Genomic DNA, 25,218 nt, shown 5'->3' on the forward strand with positions numbered 1-25,218 from the left:
AATTGGTTTTGGGCACATTCAATACTACGTTAACTAACTGTACTAACATGAATATAACATTGCCAAACAATTCAAATTACGATTAGAGAATATGAAAATATAAAAGAAAATAATTAAGGAGAACTGACATGAAATCTCTTATAGTACAGTTAATATTATACGTACTACTTTACATTCTCATTCATAGTGGTCTGATTCTTTAAGTTCAAGTTTCTGGTGTAAGTATCAATACCTAATTTATGACACTTAAACTGTTCACGTTCTTACACACACGTTCTTACACTCAGCGAGTCGTATTCAACAGTCTCCTGGTTACTGACAGCGGTATGCCGTGACGCCCCGCTAATATTGCGGCGAACAGTCTTTATCATTACTCGGCTCGTCAGCCGTTCAACGAAGTTGCTGCATTTTGAAGTTCTATCAGGAGTGATCATGTATGTTGATCGTGTAGTCCGGGAACTTATAATAGTTCAGTCGAATCCGTTACGTAAAATTACGTTGGTTACGTTACGGTAGGCCTCAACGTATTGTAAGTTGGTACACATTACGTTATGCAGTATTCGACCTCTCCTCCGTCTCTTGCCACGCTGCCCCACTGCCGTTTTACTTTCAATACCAGTCAAACATTTACTTTACCTATCCCGTAACCTTTTACGAGACAGTTCCCTTCATTCTACAGACGAGGCAAATTTCTATTTCCTCACTTTGCGAAAATTCTAAGTCCAAACAAATGTGACTTGAATTTATTCTAAGTCCCTCATGGACTTGTAATATTTCTACTGGGTTGAAAAATCTTCAGAGTGCCTTACGGACTTTGATTCTGCCGATGGCTCTTACCCTTTCCTTCCTGAAGCGGTTGCCACGTCGTCGGGCAGCGTGACGGAGGAGGCCGGTGGTGTAGATGGTAGTCACTGCAGGTTCATGCTGCTGGGCCAGTCTGAGACTGCCTGCAGAAGCGTTGGCTGGGCCGGTTTATATAGTCCTCCGGGGCCCGACCGAGGAACAGTCTGGATACCCGCCGGCGGAATTACGTCATCGTTGGTTGTTCCGGACGAAGCCCGCGAAGCCGGGCGGAGTCGAAGCGGCCCGAGCGGCCCCGATGTATTGCCGTCCGGCGCGCAGAAATCGATCATTGCGCGCCCCTGTGTTGCGGGTGGTATCCATCAGATAGCCAGGGGCGCTGTCTGGTAGTTGTATAGTTACGCAGTGCGAAACTGCGTAACAAATCTCCCCAGGGCGGTGATCGAAAACTCCGGCTTTCGATAGGCACCATGAAGAGGTGGCCAGCCACTCCACAAGTACCACTCTCAAGTCTAAGTTACGATTAGGTTACATTAAGGTAAAAAAACAAACATGCAAGCATGTTTGAACACATGTTGACATCACTTTAAATTTCACACCATTTAAATAAATTAGACATTTCCATAATCGGTAACATTTCAACGTAACACCTCTACGTCACGTGCAGTAGTTTTAGTCGTCATTAATTCTCGTCATAAAAGTTTGGGGCAACCATTGCGCCAGTGACTTTTCTGACCACATTCAAAACATACTCCCTTCTGAAACACCTTTTCAGGAGGCCTATAATTATGTTTCCCTCGAGCATTCTTACTATAAGAATCTCTATGATATATACAAGACTGCGTCTCATGGTTCCCTTTACCACAAATAAGGCACCTTATTTTCCTAGACCCATCTACAGCCTCAATTTCCCGTTTCGAGACACGAGTCCGTCTTTCAGCTAAAGAAACAACGACCTTTAACTCATCTAATGACAGTGGCTTCTGAACTAGGCAATGCGTACGAACTTGTGTACACAAATTATCTTGGATCATTTCCACTAACTCTTGTTCACTATAGGGATTCCCAAGTATCCTAACATACTTCGTGATATTAGTGACGAAGGCAAGGGCAGATTCGTTTTCCCCTTGAGCTCTACACAGAAATTTGTCACACAAATATTCTCGCGTTTTTACATTAGTGGTAAACTTAATCATCTCCTGTTTTACTAATTCCCATGTTACATTATTCTCTTGTGCTGTAAGAACTAACCCCCTTAACTCACTAGGGACATGTTTCAGTAATAACCCATACATTGATCCAGAATTCAAAATCTTTATATCAATAATTTCTTCTACTGCACACAAAAAATGTATTAAATTTTTCGGATCGCAATCCTTCAAAACTGGCAGGTTGTGAACAATAGGCTTCACGATAATTTCCATACATCTACCTTCATTAAGCCTATGCATCATGGCTAACTGTTCGCTGGCATAAGACTCACATGGTTGTTACAGGACTGGAAAACCGGGAAATGTCAGGGAAATTAAAATGGTCAGGGAATTCCGGGAAATGTCAGGGAAAATTCTACGAATTCTGGACATTTTAAAGTTGCTTATAATTCAAACAAAGCTTTGTTTTGATGCGCTCGTACTGCTACCGAACGACTCCGCTAAAAGGCTGCTGCTTAAGGCACACAGCAACTGCAGCTTTTTTTTACTTGGTCTACGATTGTCCGTTGCAATAGGCTGTTATAACCACCCACTATAACTTTTGGCCAATCCAGGCACTTGTTTGTTCACTAGCGAACCCGGCCTTCATTTGTTCGTGTTTTGATCCTTTTTAATTTGCCCTTGAGACTTTGTGTTTTGTTCCGTTCCATGCAAGAACTACAGAACGGGCATGGCGTCGTTTATCTTTTGAAGGCTATTTTCACGTGGAATAAGATGAGTACAAAGCTTATTACGTGAATTTAAAGGCGTTGTTTCAGGTGAAGTTAGTTTTTGATGCGATCATAAGAAAATAAAGTACATTTTGATAAAGAAGCAATACCAATTCTCATTTTGAAAACTACCAAGCTGATACGAAAACACGTGACTTTTGTGTGCGGTTATGTTTTTGCATTTTTTCTAAGTTTTTAATTACTTTTTTTTCAACCGTTATAATCCGTGAGTTCTGTTGCGTGACACTTACATTGTGTATAAAAAAATATGCATAACTGAACATGTTTTTCCCCAGAATCGTTAGTTAACATTGTAAGAATGTAAGAGTATTGCATGTTGTAATGCTGCTATTGTAATTATCTAAGTAGGCCCGTTATATTGCTAGGTGTGAATTTGTAATAGTTTTTGTATTTGTGTAGTAATATTTTTTTAAGAATTCATAAACAATAATTTTTTAACCTAACCTGAAAATATTAATATGTAGCCTACTTTTTTTTTTAGCTTAGAGATGTCGAAGAAAACTACTTTTAAGGAGAATTGGCTCAAGGAATCACAGTTTCAGCATATCAAACCCTCTGCTAAAAACATAAATTCTGCGTATTGCACTTTGTGCTACAAAAGTATTCAACTCAACAATATGGGCCGAAGAGCTCTCACCAGCCATGTCATAGGAAAAAAACACATTCGCAATTCTGCCGTCAAAATAACACAATAAAAAAACTTATTTTACCTCATGTTGAAATTTTTATATTACATTTAATCATATGCACGTTAATATTTATGGTATGTACTTCATAAGAAAGTCAGGGAATTATTCTCTTAAATTTCTGGAAAACAGGGAAAAGTCAGGGAATTCTAAGATTCTATTTCTGTAGCAACCATGGACTCACTACTTTTGTTGAAATGGGTTCGCGCACGCTGTCTCAGCTCGTCGAGCGTCATCTGCTCTACGTTAATGTCCGGCAGTTTCAAGTCGTTTAGCAGCTGTCCCAAAGTAGATTTGGATACCTCTTGTATCCAAGCTGTCCCTGTAACAGGCATGTCTAGGCAGTAACTACTTCTTACACAAATTATCACACTCAATACTACCTTAAACAACAACATCAAACAAACAATGTTTACTAATCGCCACTTGAAAAAAAATTTCAGAAATACCTCTCGTGTATTGAAGGTGTACATTCAAGCTAGCTTTATTACTCTAGAACGCGCTCTGAGAAGCAGAGTGGCACATTTTCTTGTTACCACCAGTCCGGAAGGGCGGGAGGACAAGGGGTGAAATCTCAGAAAGAGGTTCTACAAGTTCGAGAAACAAAAGTGTTTTTATTAACAAAACTTGTAATAACAACATCACATCCTTCAGTACACGCATATTCATATATGACAACATTCTGATTTCTTATTACAGCAAGTGCCCACGATGTCTGTTAACAGAAAAATATAATTAACAATATCGGGTCACAAATATATGTCACACACATTAAGTTATTGCCTTATTATAAGGCAAACAGCAAATTATATTACCAGAAAAATATGAACATCAAATAAAATGGTTTTTGGGCACATTCCATATTACGTTAACTAACTGTACTAACATGAATTTAACATTGCCAAACAATTCAAATTACGATTAGAGAATATGAAAATATGAAAGAAAATAATTAAGGAGACCTGACATGAAATCTCTTATAGTACAGTTTATATTATACGTACTACTTTACATTCTCATGCATAGTGGTCTGATTCTTTAAGTTCAAGTTTCTGGTGTAAGTATCAATACCTAATTTATGACACTTAAACTGTTCACGTTCTTACACACACGTTCTTACACTCAGCGAGTCGTATTCAACAGTCTCCTGGTTACTGACAGCGGTATGCCGTGACGCCCCGCTAATATTGCGGCGAACAGTCTTTATCATTACTCGGCTCGTCAGCCGTTCAACGAAGTTGCTGCATTTTGAAGTTCTATCAGGAGTGATCGTGTATGTTGAGCGTGTAGTCCGGGAACTTATAATAGTTCAGTCGAATCCGTTACGTAAAATTACGTTGGTTACGTTACGGTAGGCCTCAACGTATTGTAAGTTGGTACACTTTACGTTATGCGGTATTCGACCTCTCCTCCGTCTCTTGCCACGTGCCCCACTGCCGTTTTACTTTCAACACCAGTCAAACATTTACTTTACCTATCCCGTAACCTTTTACGAGACAGTTCCCTTCATTCTACAGACGAGGCAAATTTTCTATTTCCTCACTCTGCGAAAATTCTAAGTCCTAACAAATGTGATTTGAATTTATTCTAAGTCCCTCAGGGACTTGTAATATTTCTACTGGGTTGAAAAATCTTCAGAGTCCCTTACGGACTTAGATTCTGCCGACGGCTCGTACCCTTTCCTTCCTGAAGCGGTTGCCACGTCGTCGGGCAGCGTGACGGAGGAGGCCGGTGGTGTAGATGGTAGTTACTGCAGGTTCATGCTGCTGGGCCAGTCGGAGACTGCCTGCAGAAGCGTTGTTTGGGCCGGTTTATATAGTCCTCCGGGGCCAGACCGAGGAACAGTCTGGATACCCGCCGGCGGAAGTACGTCATCGTTGGTTGTTCCGGACAAAGCCCGCGAAGCCGGGCGGAGTCGAAGCGGCCCGAGCGGCCCCGATGTATTGCCGTCCGGCACGCAGAAATCGATCATTGCGCGCCCCTGTGCTGCGGGTGGTATCCATCAGATAGCCAGAGGCGCCGTCTGGTAGTCGTATAGTTATGTAGTGCGAAACTGCGTAACAATGTTATGAAACATCCTTATCATGGCAACAATATACAGTTTGCACACAATAAAATACAATTTCATAAAACTGATTACATAGTACTTTAGCATATATTAAAGTTTGAAACTATTCTGGATTCATTATTCACAATCCATTAAGACTTGGCCGTACTTGCGAAACTGTAGCTTTAAATTTAATTAAAAATTGAATAGCACTTTCGGCTCTGTTTAAAAATCTTTTTGTACACTTCGTTAGTGGTTCACGGAACTAGTGGTTCATCGCAACCAAATAGCTTCATCTCAGCTAAATCAACTATACCACGCAACTGTGTGGGCGGGGTAAGGTTTTTAAAACTTGCCTTTTAAATTTACAGTGGCATTCAGCCAGTGTTTGCTCTCCCCTCATTCCCCTTCCCAAGTACCCCTTCTGGAGCTGCAAGAAATAACAAAGCAGATGTATGCAAATTTGTGTGTGTGTATTTTAAAGTTAAACTTTTATTTATTTACAATTTGTGACATGCACACCAATGCCATTAAAGAGCTGCAGGTTTATGCTCAACATAAAAGGACATAAAATACAAACATGAATAATGAAAACAATACACAATAACAAAACAAACACTAGACCAAAAACTATAGACAAGAACAAAAAATGCATCCAAATAAAAATCCAAATATAACATTTATAAAGAAAATTTAAGTTTTTGTATGAATGTAAATTGTTAGATGATTAAAATGGTTATTACAAATTTTGTTGAAACACAATATGACATTAGTATACAGAATTCGCACTGTCGTGTTTTGCCACACGTATTGACTTATAGTCAATATAAAAGAACACCATGTAGACCTAATTGTTACTAAAGTTAGCACTCAGCATACTGAAAACTGGCAAGTTTCAGTAATACAAAATCTAGAACACAACGGTGAAACTCAGATTGTGTTGGGTAAATAAATGTAAATCGTTTGATTCTGTGTCTGCACAGATCTTTCTGTACTACAGAAATAATCTACAAACTTTTCTCTGATCTTTAAAGCTGATTGTGGACCACCTGATTGTCTTCCTCAAGTCCCACGACATTCAGAGTGCTGTTCTTCAAAACACACTTCGGCAGCAACCTCGACGACAACAAATAACCTCAAAACAAATTATCTCCTTTAAAAACCATTGTTACCATAATTCTCTGCTGCTTATGACAAACTCCTCAAATCCCATGAAACGACCACTTTAACCCACAAATCAACCAATATCTCAACTCTTCATATCTGCACTAACAAAAACTTGACAACACTATCACTTCAAAACTGTTGACACAAAATTTTCCTAAATTCCATTAAAAAAACAACTTCTAAAATTCTAAGTATCTTCACAATACCTCTATCATAACTTCAACCACTGGATAACATTTCAAACTTATACACAACCTCATATTTGCCAAATACACACAAACTTAATTCTATATCAACACACTGCATTTTCATTTGTTTACATTATTCACTTACATTTCCTAGTATCATTAACCATAATATACAAAATACACAAAAACATCATTATCATCACACAAAAAAAAATACACAGAATTCCTTTCCTTCCAACTTCCTTCACCATCATTCCTAGCTCCCGAGCTAGCCGAAAGGTATGGGGCGCCCAACTACAACCCTTTTAGCTGCTAGTCAGCTCGGCTAACCTATTTCCGAAATTTAAAACAACAAATTATACAAAGCTATACACAGCACTTATCATTACATATCAAACTTTAAGCTTTACATGCCTCACTTAACTTTTCACAAACAACAAATTGACAACTCTACAGTCATGGCATGACAAACACTTCATTAAGCTACAGTACATGTTTCTATTCTTCAAAAACAAATTACATGAATCAATGCCCTTCCTTAGGTTTCAAACCATATCTCCCCTTTCAGCAGCAGCCACATAAAATTAAAATTGATGAGGGGTGGGAGCGACCAAGGAGAAGGGACGCACCCTTGCAAAAAAAAAAAACATCGGACTCCATGCTGGAAACATATTTAAAATTAACCTCCTGGCCCCCCAGCTGCCTCAAAAACCACATTACACAAAAAAAAAAATCTGCTGATTATTTAGGGCAATACAAAAAATTCAACCAACTCTGGCCATCATGAACACACAACTGCTTCTGCAGCTTCAAAACTCGACGACTGTTATTCTTTATCATTTAGCATTACATTTCATACCTTTAATATAGGATGTTGTCACCCTGTCATTCAATCCAAAACAAACATTTATCATCACAAATGTGTGGCACTTTAATTTAAAATATTAAACCTTTTCAAAAATTCTATCATTTTCCCGAAAACATAACTCATAATAAATTTCAGTTAACATCTTCCCATGACACAGCATCAAACAAACAAAACATTACCCCAGTGCAATGAAATTCTCACAATGTAAAGTATTTCTTCGCATAATATTTAGTAACTGTCTACTCAAAAAGAATTTATACCATTATTATTATTATTATTATTATTATTATTATTGTTTCAAAACAACAGAAATTATTCACATTAACTTTGATGTATTTATCTTCCTTTTCTTTAAGAATCTTGTAAAAAATTGCTGTATAAATCTTATTTGTGTATTCAAAAACTCTACAAAATACAAAACATGAAAAAGTATACAATTTAAAGGATAAAAAAAAAATTCTGAAAAACAAAAAAAAATGGCAAAAATTGCAAAAAATTTAAAAAACATCAAACATAACAAAACAATATTTGACTACACCCCTCCATTTAGGCAGTGGGCCAAACACGTCGACAAACACTGTTTCCAGAGGTTGCATCACCCCTGTACATTTACCATGCTTACTTCTGTCTGTGACCATAACAAACAACTGTTTACAATTTCGGCGATAGTTCTGTACACATGTTTCCACAAACAAAACTTCTGATCATGTTGCACAGTTTTTCTCACATGGATCAGTGAGAAAATTTTAGTTTGTAAACTATTTGGTACACACAACCCACATTTTGGCACATTACGGTTAAGGTTTTGAAAAAATTTCCCTTTTATCATTTCTCCGCAATCTGCAAAACTCAATTCACTGATTACTTCCTCAGCAAACTCATCTTTAAGTGTATCTGAGAACGCTTTCATCTCATTCTCCACTTTTTCCATCTGTTTACACAAACTCCTGATCCCCAGTGCATTACCTCTTATTGTAACAAACTTTTCCTCCACATTATACAAAAATTCACTGTTCCCTTCATCTCGAAACAATTCAAACTTGTTTCCAATGTTTACGTGTTTATGTACATCATGACCAATAAATTCAACATTTTCTTTGGACACCCTTAATTCATTTTCACCAATTTCTACATTAGTTGGTTCCCTTTCCACTTGTGATTCACAGCTCTCAACCCTTTGTTTACAAGTGTGAATTTCCTCCTTTACATCAGTTTGTACATCAAGTTTACCCTCTATATTTCCTAACTCCTGCTGTATATGTTTAATAATTTCATCCTTCATCTGTGAAATTCCCTGCCTTATTTCCTGCGTGTTTTGTGCTAGACCCTGTTATAATTTTAGAGTAAGATCCTGTTGTCCCAGTTTAATTTTATTAGTTAGATCCTGTTGTCCCAGTATCATTTCCTGACTCCTTTGTTCAAATTTTTGTGTCATTCCTTGTTGTCCCTGTTCAATTTTCTGGTTCATTTCCCTCATCATATTCAATAACAACTGATCAATTGAAACTGACCCCCCCATAATCTCAACTGGGCTATTAATTGTCATAATGAAATATCCAAATTACAAAAAATTTAACACAAATATTATTTGAAAGTTCAAAAGAAAAGAAAAACAATGCAAACAATTAATTTAGTTCCATTTATCGACTTGCTATTTTCGGCGATTCATCCCACTATGTGACGAATTCTATGTCCTGAAGTCCCACGTTGAGACAGGCCTGAAGTCCCATGGTGCCTTGGGTCGCTCTGTCCCGCGATGTACCGCCTTCCGCTGTTTCTCTGGAACACTTCACTCGCTGAAACAGCCCGCAGTCTCTTGCCGCATTCGCCGCTCAGCTGCGCCGACAGTTCTGGATACACTTCGCCGTTTTCTTCTAAACTGTTCAATATTAGTCGTAAATTTTTTGTCCTTTGAGGTTATCGTAGTCTCGAACGGTTTTAAGATTGTTTATATTTTTTTGTTTATTGCCGAAAATGTCCGTCTCAATCTCAGGGTCGTGTCCAAATTCAAGCCTCGCGGCCGGGCGCCAAATATAACGGTTCGTTACATACAAAATAAAAAGATGTTGCGCCAATTTTTTAGTGTTTGTTTTATTTTTTTCAAAATAGAATGCACAGACGAATCCAATCACTTTCAATGTCTCACTCACTCGTTCAACACGTACATCTGCCCGTCGTAAAATGCTCGCAGCTTGCGCGATGAGAATTAACGAAAAATAACGTCCTTCAGTAATATTTTACTGTAAGTACACGAAGTCAGTGCGGCCTCACACGTGGCCATACCCAGCGAAAATGAACTTCACCACGAGCCAAACGCCGACGTCGGTAGCCGCAATTTCTAATTGAAAATACAGTACACTCCCTATTTAACGCGGTTGTCGGGGGACATAACTTTTACCCGCGTTGTTGCATAACCGCGATGTTTCGATGTGACCAAGGTCAAAAGGCATAAAACACCGCCTGTGTTCTAATAGGTCGGCAAGCACGCACAGTATAGACGGCCCGCCTTTGTGCGGACTTTGCATCCGCAGTTTTCACTAAACGCGGGTGAAAAAATAAAAATAATAAATTGTAAATATAAATATTAAATGTTGAATTTTATTTTTTATTTTTCCGCATGCCGCGCACAGTTTGTCGCACGGCCTACGAGCGCGCCACACGCCGCCATACACACGTGCGGCACACAAGCTGCTGCCAGTCTCGTGGTGTCAGCCACAGTATCTGCTTCGTCTGAGTGTCCGTAACAAAGTAAGTGCAGTGTGTGCGGTTACACACGATTTTGTGGTCAAAGTCTTCTAAATAGAAAGGCCATAGTAATACTTCAAACCGAATATGAATCGCAAAGTACCGAGTTTGATTGACAAAATAAAAATTCTAGATTTACGTACTTACAAATAGCGTGTCTTTTGCAGAAGTATGCAGCAGATACGTGAAAAACTATTCTAGCATTCGTACAATATAAAATAAAGAATCGTCTATCGTGTAAAGTGGTTAAACTTTGTTATCCATGCTTATAGTAAATTATAAATGGTCACATGTGGGATACAAAAATTGCGCCAAAATAATTTTAGCGCAATCAGTGGCGCCGTATTAAAAAGTCTGTTAAACGTTGTCTTTACTTATTCCATCAAACGCTTTGTCGAGTTGCTGAGTGTGTGTGGCTCGGATCGGCAAGTGTTATATTCCCCAGCCTCTGGTTAAAGGTCGGGAGGCCGCTACACATAAACATATCCGGGGCTTGTTTACTACCTCACGGCAAAAGTGGTACAGTATGGTTCACGTAAGTATTGGACCACTGGGAATTCCTCGGCAAAGATTAAAATTACGCTAGCTGATTTACTTTATTATTTAATGTTAAAACATTATACCAAAGTAAAAAGATGAACGTGTATAATACAACGAATAATATTACGTCTGTAGGTTCAAGTTGTAACAAAACATTTATATGTCTCCGCTTAACACACGTGACCACGAGAAGTGTGCAGACGGAAATGAGTGAACTACTCAAGGTCACCAGACTTCCCCCCTTTCGGCTTAATCGCCCCTCTCATCACTGGCGCTTATATTCCACTCCTCCCGTCTACCGCTCTACCCGGGTGTCTTGGTCGCATATTCTCGGCTCGCCTCTCCCCTCCAAGCGCTTGCCGTCAACCAAACCTATCCAAAATCAATCCCCAGCCGAGTCACGCTGGATAATGTCGCTGGACGGTAGGCTTTATCGGGTCCCCTGTCCGATGCTTTATTTGTGGGTTAAAAAAAATGTTAAGAACTAATGTTTCAGAAAATAACACTGGTCTGGATTGGATCATAATTTGAAAACACTACAAGATAGAGGAATAATGTACGGAGATATCTTGTTTAGAATTTCACTGCGGACATTTTCTACGCCTAGGCTTTTTTCTGCCCGATGCTTAGTTTGTGAGTTACAACGCAAAATTATCCTAATCGGCTGTCAATCATTTATTCCATTATTATTACAGTAGAAACTCGTTAATCCGTGACGCGCTAATTCGGGAATCGGATAATCCGGGACGATTTAAAAGTGCAGAAAAAAAAGAGAAGTAAAAATTGTCAGCGCTTAAAATTAACGTCACGCGGGCCGGCGGCCGGCAAACACTGCAAGCCTTCGCATGGGCCGCCAAACTCTGCAACGCTGTTTGTACCGACCCTTTGTGTCGTCCCCCTTTCAGCTGTCACATTTGTCACTCTTTAAACTTGAGGGGGATGTCTTGACTTCTGCTTCCCGTCTCCCTTTGTTTGTTTCCACCCGCCAACGCACGGCAGGCGCCTGGCGAGTGACGTGTCTGGCTGGCATTCGGCTGGACGAAGTGGGAAGATTGAGAGGGAGGGGGGGGCTACCCAAAATTTATGTGTGCAAGTTCAGCACGATCTTATCTTTCTCTCTTCGGCTGTTGTAAATGACCGTGAACTAATGGCTAGGCAGTGCCGTATTTTTTTTAAGCAGAGACTAATTCGAAGACGGTCTTTACCGTGAACGGATTATCCGGGTTTATTACTTTTTTTTTTTTACAGGATTTTAATTAGCCGGGCATCGGCGGGTCCCAATTAACACGAATAATGGAGAGTTTACTATTTATATCCATCTGCTGCCATGGCGCAGTAAGCCTCGGTAGATGTTACGTCACATGACCTTGGCCTTAACCCAGCTGCACGCCGGTATCTGAGAAGCTTGACAAGACCTTCCGGGCTTTAATCGCTAGTCCGTGAAATTCGGTAATCCGTGATTATCTCGGTCCCGACCATCACGAATTAACGAGGTTCTACTGTGTTATTATTATTATTATTAATTTCTGATTGGGGGACATGGTTTGACCCGCGATATACCCGATTCCGCGATCTATCGGGGCGCGGTATACCGGGAGTTTACTGTATACAAAAAGTTTCAAAACAAATGATTATGAAACTGCATGGCTCTAGCTACCAACGTTAAATTTTCTCTTCACAATTTCTACATAATTTGGCGAGAAGCCACCAAACGCGACCTACTTGTGCAGCGTTCGACGGACGACTGGTGAACTCGTGAAGCCGTTTCCTCCACGCAGGGAGGAGAAGTCACATGACCTCACCGACCAATCACACGCACGCTTCATTCACACTACACATCACAAGCCAATAAGAACACCGCAAAGATACAATGAAAACGATTTTCGTACATAGAAACAGGGACTTTACATTTTCCTTCTCTCTCCCACACCGTGAGACAGCAGTTATCACTTAGTCCCCACGACCAGTGGGGAATCCCAGCTTTCATCTCTGTTGGCAGGGAAATCACTGTTTCGTTCTCCCTCGCACTTACAGGCCTCTCATGCCTCTCTTTCTAACCATCACACCAGACACAGTCCCGTGTTCTAGAATCATTCAACACATTAATGAACATCACAAACAGCAATCATAATACAAATTTATTTACAAAATTAAACTTATTTAGAAAAAACCTGAAAAAGTAGGCCAAAACAGGTAAAAGTCTAATACAGCGACTTATTTGGGAATAATTACATAAAAAAATAGTAATGATTGAAAATGTCTGTTAGAATACAAGGTACATTCTTAAAACACATAGCAAGTGAAATATCAACCCTTAAATACATAAAAATAGTTTAAAAGAAAAATATTTAGCTAGGAGGGCAGGGTTTTTGCAACATTACATAATGTTATTTGTATGTTTTATCTTTGATTATAAATTATAATACAATGTTTTTTTTTTTTTCTTTTCCTATTCTCTAAATTAGTCAGGGTCATCCAAAGATCCGAATAACTGAGGGGCCAACTTTACAAGGTTATACCGTAATGCTGAAATTTTCCCATACAACTCAACAAATATAATTACATATTTTCAGACATTAGTAAAAACCAATCAATGTAACCTAAATATTCAGTTTTGCATATGGCTCATAATGACAAGTTTTGACAAGACAACCATTTTATGTGTGCCACCGCCCGGCGGTCCCGTGACTAAGAACCAGGTTGAACTTAGTGACGCGAAAGTAATTACAACAATTTAAATATGAGCTTGGTCCAGGAGGGCACCAGGTTAGCCCGGAGGTCTAACCTCAGGGTCAGTGTGGGTTGCCAGCCCCAGTGTGGCTCACCAAACTCGGTGGCTGCACTAGTTTGTGAAGGCCCTACTAACTAACAACATCCTTGAGCGCTCCCTTCTCCGCACAGGGATTTGATTCCTACATAGGTTGGGTGGCAAACTACTGAATAAAACAAAGTTTTGGCGGGCGTGGTTTTATTTACACGAGCCAATTGATAGGTACTAAGCCTGAATCTGTATGCTACAAATTACCCTGGAAACACTGTTAACACATGTTACACTTCATGTTACACGTCTACGTCCTCTGGCGTCCATTCCCGCAATGGAAAAATTGTGATCCGAATCAGTCAGCCCTGTAGTCTTTTTAAAACTCCCATGGTGCGGTCACGCGACAAAGGAGAAGTTAGGGCGAGAGGGTCATGCCCTGCACCGCAAACTGGTCCAGGTATTCGTGGTGAATTAAATACCGAAGGTTTCGGTTGATTAATAAGATTTACCGGCACGCATATCTCAGTAAATGTAAGTGTTGCAGCTTCCACACGTGATGGTCATGTCCGCCTTGTACTGCAAACTCCTGAAGACTGCCGCAAGAGGGGAGCGGCGGGAGAGGGAAGGGACAGCTCCCTCGCTTGCCACATCCATAAAGCACTAATAAATGTTTTATGTAAAACGTAATGTCTAAACATCTTAAAATTTACTTAGTTAAATTTCCCATTTGGGAAACAACTAACAGAAGGTCTAAATATGAGCTCATTATGTATATGGTAATTTTTTACTTGAAAAACACCAGCCAAACCAGAGACTATTCGTTGCTTGTGGGCTACTTGTTTTACCTGGAGCCGGAGTATTTATTTATTAACTATACTCAGTGAGTACTACGTACCTGGGGCCGCAAAAGATATTAAGTCATTCGTCAAACCAGGTACTCTTAAGGGATCACATGCATACTTACTTTATTTGGTGAATATTATGAAGTCACATAAACTCTTACGGGAATTAAATACACAGGTACTCATACAGGTGCCTAACACACGGCACGCAGCACTTCTTTAGTTTCGGACACAATTACTAACTTGACTCGTACGGACGTGATGCAAGGGTGCATTCCGCCAGTGGGGACTGGTACTGGCGGGGTGGAGACCGAGTTTTACTATCATAGGAGGTACAGTGTGTAATCTTTTTTGTGCAGCTCATTTACTGGATGTGGAAAAATGGATTTCAGGACAGTGTTTCCAAAATAAAAGGTTAAAAGAGGATGTAGAAACTCCAATTTACTTTTGAAGAGAGAATGATGTTACTTAATAAAGTAATAAAGAAATTTAGAACTGCTTCTTGACGTGAAACTGTTTATTTCCTCGTTACTGTGATAGTTTGTCAAACTTTCTTGTGTGCCTAATGCAGTTAAATTTGAATAGCTAATTACGAGACTAATAATGCATCAACAATGGTTGGGCCATAACGGATAGATCATGTTTGTCGCACAGTATTTGTTTTACCTGTGACATCATCATACCAGCATGATTGTTATGAATTAGCTTTGTGTACAGTAATAACTAGGTGTAGCAGGGAAACTTGTTTGGCTAGTACATTGATTCGGGTGTCATTGTGAAGATCTTGCAGAACACAACTAGGAGCATTAAGTAACACAATTAAAATATTCGCTGGAATATGAGTGAAAATAGGTATTAAATTAAAAATTACAACCTAATTAAACTCAACATGACTCGTAATTATGTTCTGGATCATAGAAAGCCTACAAAGTCCAGGGCAGGGCCAAGTGAATGCAAGTGCTAAGGCATTGTCAAAAAGGAAATGAAAAAACAAAGCAAAGCAATTACGAAGCTGGCCCATCCGGCATACAGCGGCGAGTAACAGTCCACACGTCTACAGGTCATATAACCATCATATTAAAGAGTTTGATAATTAAATTACATATTAGTACAAAACACTTATGATTTTATCCTGACATTTTCATGAAAAATCTATAGTGCTAACCCAAATTGCTCCTTTAGCTAGTGTTTTTCTGAAACACTAGGCACTCAAAAAAATTTTTAGTTTAATCTCGAGCACATACAAATAGGTAAGTGGCGTTTAAGGAAATCTGATTAAAAATATATATTCTGAGGTGCCCAAACTCACAATATTCATGTTATGATAAAAATCATAAATCTTAACTTTATTTTTACTGAGGAACAGCCCAATCACGAGATAAAATTATTGAACCACATACTGATTAAACCTATATGTGTGTTTCTTTTCTTTGTGAAGAAAATTAAGGGGTCCATCTTCAGGAGGAGGGGGGTGTAAATACCAGTTTAACAGGAAACTACAGCATATTCATAATCTAAGCAGATATTTAGTGTTTTGTAAAATTTGCTCACAACCCTTCAGCAAGAAAAAATCCAGCAATTTTACTTTGCTGTATCCTAAAAAACCTTGCAACTAAATAACTACAAAACCACCTAATGTGCGTACATTCTGAGGCCCTATCAGTGTTACGTTCTGCACTAGTTGCGGAGATAGTGGGCGCCACCACGTGAGTGGGCACGTGGACCCGACTAGAGACTCTTATTCAGGGCGTTACGTGGCTCGTGTGAGGCGAGATATTAGCCCTCCTGACCTCGAATGTTAACACCTGTTCCTATACCGAGCCCGCTCTCAGCGTCGGGCACGCTCCTCCCTATCCGCAGTGGGCTCTTAAGGCGTCCCACACGCCGCTGACTGGAGTAAGGACGCACGTGTCACCCAAACACAAAAGACACGTGACTCGTTCAGTTGGATTTATTAATACTTTACACGTCCTTCTACACTCCTCCCTTTACATGGTTGAAACGCCCGAGGCACGAATTGGTATAAGTTGAGGAGGCGGACCAGACACGTGGTCGCCCCAAGCTTTTACGTGGAGAGAGATGTTAAAAAAACTCCTGAGAGTATAACACGAATTAATAAACAGCCCCCACCGACTGAGAGAGGCCCCAAGGATGAAAAAGAAAGCGGTGTGAATCAATTAAGTTTACAGAGCTACTTATCAGTTATGCAATAGTGATATCCTCGGGGTGTCTGCAGAGACGTCCACTCTCGGCTGGCTGAAGGAGGAGACTGGGGTGAAACAAGGCTTGTGGCAGGAAACATGGCATCCTTCGCGCCAAACACAATTACCGTTAACATTTGTAAGACTGCGTGCCCTGGGTTATTAAAGTAAACGGGATAAACACTCTTAATTAATAATCACATGACACTTACTGAATATTAATAAGGATAATAAAAATTACAATTATTAATGGATATATTTAAATAGTGTCTGGCTTCGGTTTCCTTCGGTGTGCTTCGCGAATTTCCGGAAGCGTCCTTATATTTAAATGCACAACTCTAAATGAAAGTACATAAAAACCCTCCGGGCCGGTCTGCCGTCACGTCGCACTCGGGAAACAATAAAAATAATTTACAATGATATATTTAATTACATTTAGGGGTGCGGCGCACTGGCTCTACAGCGACCTCTTGCCGGGCGACCAACTCACATGGGATAACTATTAAGTACATTTGTCTTCTTTCATGTGCTTTGAAGAAATTACCCAAATGACAATGTATTTTTGTAATAATTAAAATTAAACTGATGAGTGTGCACTCAGCATATGCAAATTTGTGCATCTCAAAGCAGCAGCCTGTGCTCTAGATCAGCTTCGAGGTCAGAGATGTCAGATTTAAGAAAAAGTATCCTAAACATTAACGTGATGAAATTAATTTTAATTTTTTGGCTAGTATACAGAACCACAAAAATGTAATATTGATACCTACTTGGATAACAGTTTTTACAAACACCTAATCAAGCTATCAAAACAAAAACATTCTGTAACACATTGGTGGTCCTAGGGTTTGCAGGTCCCCAGACCATTTACTTTTGCAAGGTTCTTCTATTTTGGAGAAGAGCCGGGGCTTTTGGAATAACCTGCAGAGTAAAAGGCTGTTTGGGGGTCCCTTCCCAAAAAAATTGGAAAAGTAATATCTTTAAAACAATCTTTTCTTAAGCCAATTCAGAACTTAAATTTCAATGGTGGTTTTACTAATTTATCTTAAGTAATATATATATATTCTTTCCTGACAAACCTAGTTTTATAAATGCAAACAATCAAATTCTGATGAAATTGCTTCATTATATGAGTGTATAAAATCTTTGAAGGTTATTTAATTCAAAATAGAAAGGTTATTTAAAATACATGCTAATGAAAATTTAATTCTTCCTTTTCCCATAAATCTCCATATTTTTCACAGAAAAATAGATGAACTGGTAAAATATAAAGGGGCTGCCATGGGACCCCGATAGTCGTTCAACAGCGTTAGGGGCCGTCCCTGCTAGAGTAGTAACAGCTTGGTTTCACCAGTCATATTGAATTGTTGGTTTTCAGCTTATTGTATATTTTTTAATGTAGATATATTTTTAAAATGGGATCAGTGGTGAAACTATGGGAGGGGCAATGGAGGCCATTTTACACCCGTCCTGCCTCATAACTCCCATAACTAAAAATAACTGAAGACATTTCAAAAAAATGTGTGCCTGGAGTCCATATGCAACAGAAGTGAAACTTCTTGCTTATTAGTTATAGATAGAGATAAATTACTAATATATTTTTTTTAATAGAAAAGATATAATAATTGAGAATAGTAAGGACGCAGGTATGATCTCATATGAAATAACTCTTCCATACTAATAAATAAATTGTAGATTCTTGAATAAAAAAAATGTACTAAATTTTTTTTCACATATTTAAAACAAACTTGAATTTTAAATAATTCTTAAAACTTGAAGTTTGCCTACAATTAGGTAGTTTATGCAGCTTAACTAATTGTTCAAATGGACATGTGTCGTCTGAGGTAGGTATCTGGCATGTGAAAGTGACAACATGGCATAAGAATAAGACCTAGCTCAATGCTACTTTGTTGAGCCACAGTCACCCACAGCTACACTAAGATCGAGAAATATTCACGCCTCTTAGCTGAACTTAATATATTTATACACTCGTGGGCTCGTAACTATAATACAGTGTGTGATTTAGTTAATCAAATAATAATTTGTGACAAATAATTATCTATGTCAAACTAAAGCATGAAAAGCATTATACCAGCAGAAATATTTAGTTACACAGTTAATAATACATAACATTGTTTAACAATACTGATTGACACAAGTAATCAAATTTATAATACATACATGAAAGAACAATATTTTCTTTTAAATATGGCCCGTTGCATGGTGCACTACAATAAGCTTAAACCTCGTGTTGCCCTCTGCCCATACTCCTTAAAGTCGGGGTGGCGTCAGGCGCAGGCGGGTCCCTATCCCTGCAGCATGGCGGGGCTCAACATGAGCCGCACGCCGCCACGTGGAGCCCGCTCAAGGCTGCTCCAGCGATCACCGACTGCGCCAACGGCCCCGGAGTGGGGATAGCGCAACGTCCACCCCCAAGAAACAAACGCGCGCATGAAAGTGCGCAAGAGAGCAAGAGCACAAGTATGCTGCATCATTTCTACCGTTCCCTGCCGTCTCCTGCCTCTACCAATTCCCCCACCACATACGTAACTATTCCCCTCCTCTCCCAGTTCCCCCACCACACATATTTCCCCTCATGTGATCTGAATTTTCTTAACGCTCGAAAATTGTTACCCCCTCAGCAAAGAATTTTCACTTAAAAAATTACTTTTCAAGATGTCAGAAAACATGATACTATAAGGGGTAATTTATTACTTTTTAAAATTTCTTGACTTCCCATTGAGCAAAACACTTCGGTCATCTCTTCCCCCCACCCCTCACAAATCAACCCTCATATAATTTGAAGCTGGGTCAGCCCTAATTGTGATTATAGAAGCAAGCTGTGGAAAACCACGAAATGAACTACTATTGAGTGACCATGATGCAAATATTCACAAAGGTTTTAGTTATGAATATTTTCCTGACTTTTTGCAAGTAACATTCCTATATTTGACAACGAAATTTGCTACAGAACATGGACGGGGACATAACAGAACAGAATATGTACATAGCTATTGAACTGATCCTTAAACTCTTGAGGGGGGGGGGGGGGGGGCCTTTTGAGTTTCGGGATTGTTTATAGTATTCATAGGAAACCTGCTACCAGTAGCATCTGGGTCCACTATTGTTTTAGTGTTTGCCTTGATAAAGCCTAGCCTCAGCTGGGTCAAGCCCCTCCCAAACCAAAATCATAGATCCGCCACTGCCTGCTACGTTGCAGATTACATTTAGAGTTATAGCCATAGTAACATTTTTAAGATTTTAGATTTTTTTTTTTAACTGTGGAAGTTTTAAAAGTTGTACATTAAGTTATTGGGGGGGGGGGGGGGGGGATGACAACATTATTTGCCCCTGTGCCCTTGGTTTCTCTCTATGGCCCTGGATATGGAATGTTACATAAGTATAAATTATCCTAGATAAAAATTAGAGAAATGAAAAATGAAATAACCTAATATCATGGCAGATGAAGCCCAGCCTTAATTACTAGAAATTCCAATACTGTACTACCTCTGTATTGCACTAACTAACTTAATGTGCTCTTTTCGTACACCAATTTTTACATTTAAGGCTCGGTCTCATGTGCTTTTTTTTTTTATTACAAGGGCTATTTCTTTTAAGTTACCTCCCTTGCATTTTTTTGTTCTGCCATAAATATTTGCAACAGATAATCTTAGTGTAATATCATGGGTGTACTAAGGTGCGAAAGACTTTGCAATTGTCATGAAAAATGAGTTAACGACGGAGTTTAACTTTAGTACAGTGAGTTTTAACGAGAAAAAGTGTTGCAGTGCCGATACGTAGTTTCTGCCCCACACACAGGCCCACATGGGGGCAAATGACACTTACCTACTCTGAAAGAAGTAATTCAGAAATTTTATCATTGGCATTGTTTAATTATAAAGGACTAAATTATTCATTCCTAAAGTAGCTATCAATGAAACTTTTGTAATAACCATAAGTTACAATACTCTGAGGTTGTTTGTGAACATGTAAATAATAGTATAATCCTCAAACCCTCTATCTCCAGTAGGTACCTACCATTAAGGAAAAAGATACAAAAATACATATTGGAGGAAAAGTAGTAAATTAAAAATTCAACACAGTCAAGTCTGAAGTTTACTACGACTATTGGTTTCTTCATTTCTATCCTATTACTATTCCCCTAATAAATTGTTTGACATGTTATTATTTAAATAAAATTATAATTATGTATTGGTGCTGGAATATCTGTGAAACAAAGATTAAAAAGTTTGAACTCTTCAGTACAATATTTAATATTCTGAATTTCTTGTGCATTATTGTATTTGCAACCCTTGCAACCTAGATTCAAATTTAAGAAATAGATTGGAAGAACTCTTTGGAATTCCAGAAAATTTGTTATTTAAACCCATCACTACTATTTTCGCAAGTAGCCAAAACATATTCTTAATCCATCATTTGTAAATGTTCTCAACTTCCTTACCATCTGAATCACAAGTGTCTACACTCAAAAATATTTGATCTGCCTACTTTGAAAAAAAATAAGGGCAGTTAGGATATTTAAATACAAGTAAACCAGGAGCGAAACATTTTAAAGCACTTCTGTGCCATCTGATGCTATTTGATACGCATTTTGCTGTTACCTCAAAATTGGAAGATTTTTTTACTAATTTTAAAGCAACATAAACTAGTTAGCATACTTATAGTCATGTAAGTCAATGAATTCCACTGCAATACTCTAAGTGATATTTATACCTAGTAATGTTACTATTGTATCATGGTTTATCTTTATAGTTCATAAGACTATACACAGCCTATTGCATGTATATACCAGCAAAAGCAATAATGTAATAATTTCGTTTCTCCCATATGCCTCGCAGATGAAGCTTGAACATATGCTTCTGAACCATGTTTTTGTTCCAGCAAAATAAAAATAAAAAAATTTCTTTTCTTCCCCATGCCTTAAGAGCTTGAGGCTGAACGTGTATTTCTGAACCATGTTTCAAAGAGCTTCCTACATGTGAAAACTCAATAAAAAAAAATTTTCATTTAGGCATAGTTTAATTTGATATTTTGAGCAGTCTAATTAGGTTAGATAAGGTATGTTACCAAGATATACAGGTGTAGCCATTTGTGATTTTTCTAATAACTACTATTTTTGATGGTAAGTAAAATGTGATGAATGTTTCAATAGAAAGTTATTATTTCTCTCAATTTCAAATTTTTTTTGTTAAAACTAGCAATATTATAATAACATTTTAGTGGAGATACTATAAATTACTAAGTTTTAAAAGTACTGAGTTTTCTCATTGTTAAATTGATTATTTTCAGCAAATTATCCATTAATATTACAAAATATGAGAATTACAGTTCACTTACCAAATTACTTTGGTAAACAATGTTAAAGGTTTTTTTTTCATTATCTTTTCTGATGCTTAGTGAAGTACATGAAGTACTCATAATTTAAATCTTAATTGTTTTCACTTTCAAAAAAAAATGTGGATTTGGTTTACTTATGCAGTTTAAACTGTTGCAACACATAGACTAAGATTCCTCATAATATATTTAAAATTATAAAAACTTTTCAATATGTTTAATCAATTACCTTAAAATAAATGGGAGCTAACTATAATGAAGTACTTTACCCTATGTGATCAATAGAATAAACTGCATTTTAAATTAAAAAACACAAATTTCTTAAAACATTTGTATTGATATCAAATCACAGACATGCTTATCATTCATCTCTCAATTTCTTTTCAATTTAGAGAACAAATTTATGCACTTTAAATACAACACAAGTCATCAATGCATTTGTTAACAAATATCACAGGTACACACATATCACAACAGCAGCTATCATGCTGCTTAAAAAACATTTTGGACTAAAGCTACTTTCAAACTGGAATAAATATTTATACACCACATTACTCTTAACAAACAGTATTTAAACACTGAAGATAATTAAAGCTATGCACCAGGTTAAGGCACTACGATTTAGTTTTTATAAAACAAAAACTTGAGATCTTAGTCCTGAATGAAGTATTGCAGCTTTTGAGCATTGTTCACACTATGGCTAATTAATCAGGAGCTGTTTGAATACATAGGTATTAGGGCCGATCACCCGAGTTCAGTCAAGTTAAGTAGTCGTCAGTCTTGCAGATGTAGCGTCGCGCACTGTTGAAAGACGTCAGTGAGATTCTCGTGCTGGCGAGCAACGCGGGGAGGCCTCACCACGGCCGCCACACGGGCTCGGGGGCCTTGCGGGCGGGCGATACCTCCGCCACCTTGAGCAGGCCGCACGACGCCGTCGACGAGGGCGTGAGCGGCATGGCGTAGCAGCCGTCCTCGCTGGAGTCGGAGTCCTCCTCGCCGCCGCTGCTGCAGCTGGATGCGGCGGGCGAGCCCGGGGGCGTGTTGGGGGCGGCGGCGGGGGCGGCGACCTGCACGCTCAGCGGCCGGGTCTTGTCCATGTCGTTGAGGCGGTGTCCCAGGTGCGTCATCAGCTTGGTCCCCAGCCGCACGTCGACCCCGGGCGTGGCGGCCAGGCAGCGCGACACCTCGGCGGCGCAGTGGGTGAAGCCGGCGCGGAAGCGGTCCGCGTCGGCCACCGGGCTCGCCGACAGACGCCTCTGGCGCCGCAGCTTGTGCAGGTGCCTGACGGTCAGCTCGAGGATGTCGGCCTTCTCCAGCTTGCTGACGTTCTCGCCCTCCGACTGCAGCGCCACCACCATCAGCTCCTTCAGCTCGTCCAGGCAGCGGTTGATGCGCGCGCGTCGCTTGCGCTCCAGCATGGGCTTCATCACCTGGGGACAACGAGCACACGCCACGTCAGCACGGCCGCTCGCGACACTATTCCTTCCACGCAACCAACCAACTTTTATTTCTCCGCATCGATTATTAAAACGATGCGATAAAATTTAATAAATTAACTTAATTGTGAAGAGATAGAATTTTAAAAAAAAATATTTAGTTAAGATTCAAATTCAGGCAAAGCTTATCTATTGAAACGTAAATAAATTCATGAAACTTTCTGAGTAAATTAAAGTAACAGTTTATTTTGAGAATATTTAAATAAATTTCACTTTAAATTTCAATCCACAAAACGGCATAGCAGTCAATCAAAATTAACAATTGGCGCGGAATTTTAATTATATATTTAATCTTCGAAAACAAAATATAAAAACTTAAGCTGCAGGTTCATAACGACATAATAAGTTCAAAAGCTCTATAGAACTTAAGGTGCCTCTCAAGTCTGGTATAAGCTTATGAAGTCGGGGCTGAACAACATGTTTATTGCAAATAGTAGATTATTATAAGATGAAACACTGGACATATGTATTATGTTTAAATATTGTTCAACTACCACGAAATTACTGGCTGTAGAAAATTAATTCAATAAAAAAAACTTTATTTAACATAACCCCCTCAGTATAAACCAGCCTTGGAAAGCACTGTAGACCATAAGAAATAAAATATGTTTTCAACTTTGTCGCGAACCTGTAGCAAAGTAAATAAATTCTTAAGATTGTAAATATCATCAAAGAGAAAACGACAGTATTTACAAAATAATAGCGAGCTGCGAGCATAAGTAAATAATTTGTATTCATTAAACTTCCTAACCAAACAAATATTTCAGAAAGCAAACCCTTAAACAGCACATGCAAAAATGAACAGAATTAACTGAAAATCGTTAAGATACGTCAAGCACGAATTGAAATGAAAACACGTAAAAACTAACGTTACAGTTATAATACATCACTGAAGTATAGAATGAAAATAAAGCTCACCTTTCTATATTGATATGTCCGTGAGATCGGTTGCAACTGCTCCATGTCCACCGAAGTCATCATCGTGTCGTGAAGCATGATGAAAACACACGATGGTAACAATGAATTAGAAAAAAAAAACACTTAAAGTCACTTATTGTCAACGTTGATAAATGTTAACAATGATCAAGCACGAGGACATTCGCACACGACTCGGAAACAGCGGAAGCGTCTCTGATGAAACAAGTCGGATTGAACGTGTGAGCGGGTTCGCACGGGAACGACAGACCGAGCGAGGCGCGCGAGCCACACGATGCGCACGGCACGGCGTCGGCGGGCGGAATGAGCGTAGTGGGGGGCGCGGTGGCGGGGTTATATAGCGGGCCCAGGTGCGCGCCGAGGGGCCCGTGCCCGCCCGCCGATCGTGGGAAAGCGAGCCGGCCCGCAGTTCCCACACACGGGCGCTGCCACCTGTGCCCCGATGCGCGCGCAGCTGCCTGGCTTCCCGCCCAGACACGCGTGGCCCTCCTCCCCTCTCCTTGGCCCTCCCCTCCTCATAGCTCTCTCCCCCCCCCCCCCCAAACCATCCACAGGGGACACGTTACCCTCGCCCCACCTCCTGCTCCCTTCCTCCCCCTTCCCCTCTTCACCCCGCTCATATCGTCCCTCTAATCGCCGCTCGCGC

General features: G+C 39.4%; 2 protein-coding genes across 2 annotated transcripts in view; both read right to left on the reverse strand.

The window, feature by feature from the left end:
• LOC134542951 (uncharacterized) overlaps window positions 1–25,218 on the reverse strand; it is a 647,441-nt gene that overhangs the window by 206,731 nt on the left and 415,492 nt on the right. The gene's annotated exons all lie outside the window — the stretch shown is intronic.
• Window positions 22,173–25,034, reverse strand: LOC134543032 (enhancer of split mbeta protein-like). Its single transcript, XM_063387730.1, has 2 exons — window positions 24,555–25,034; window positions 22,173–23,570 (listed from the first exon to the last, which is right to left on the reverse strand). Exons 1-2 carry the CDS (start codon window positions 24,630–24,632, stop codon window positions 22,995–22,997), a joined length of 654 nt encoding a protein of 217 aa, XP_063243800.1. The 5' UTR covers window positions 24,633–25,034; the 3' UTR covers window positions 22,173–22,994.

This window comes from Bacillus rossius, assembly GCF_032445375.1.
Source record: "Bacillus rossius redtenbacheri isolate Brsri chromosome 9 unlocalized genomic scaffold, Brsri_v3 Brsri_v3_scf9_2, whole genome shotgun sequence".
In the NCBI taxonomy this organism is placed as follows: Eukaryota; Metazoa; Arthropoda; class Insecta; order Phasmatodea; family Bacillidae; genus Bacillus; species Bacillus rossius.

Excerpts from the sequence above, each read along its gene's own strand:
- LOC134543032 (XM_063387730.1), bottom strand. The coding sequence starts at position 24,632 with ATGCTTCACGACACGATGATGACTTCGGTGGACATGGAGCAGTTGCAA. Across the intron at positions 23,571-24,554 it reads GGACATATCAATATAGAAAG|GTGATGAAGCCCATGCTGGA; the intron begins GTGAGCTTTATT and ends CGTTGTCCCCAG.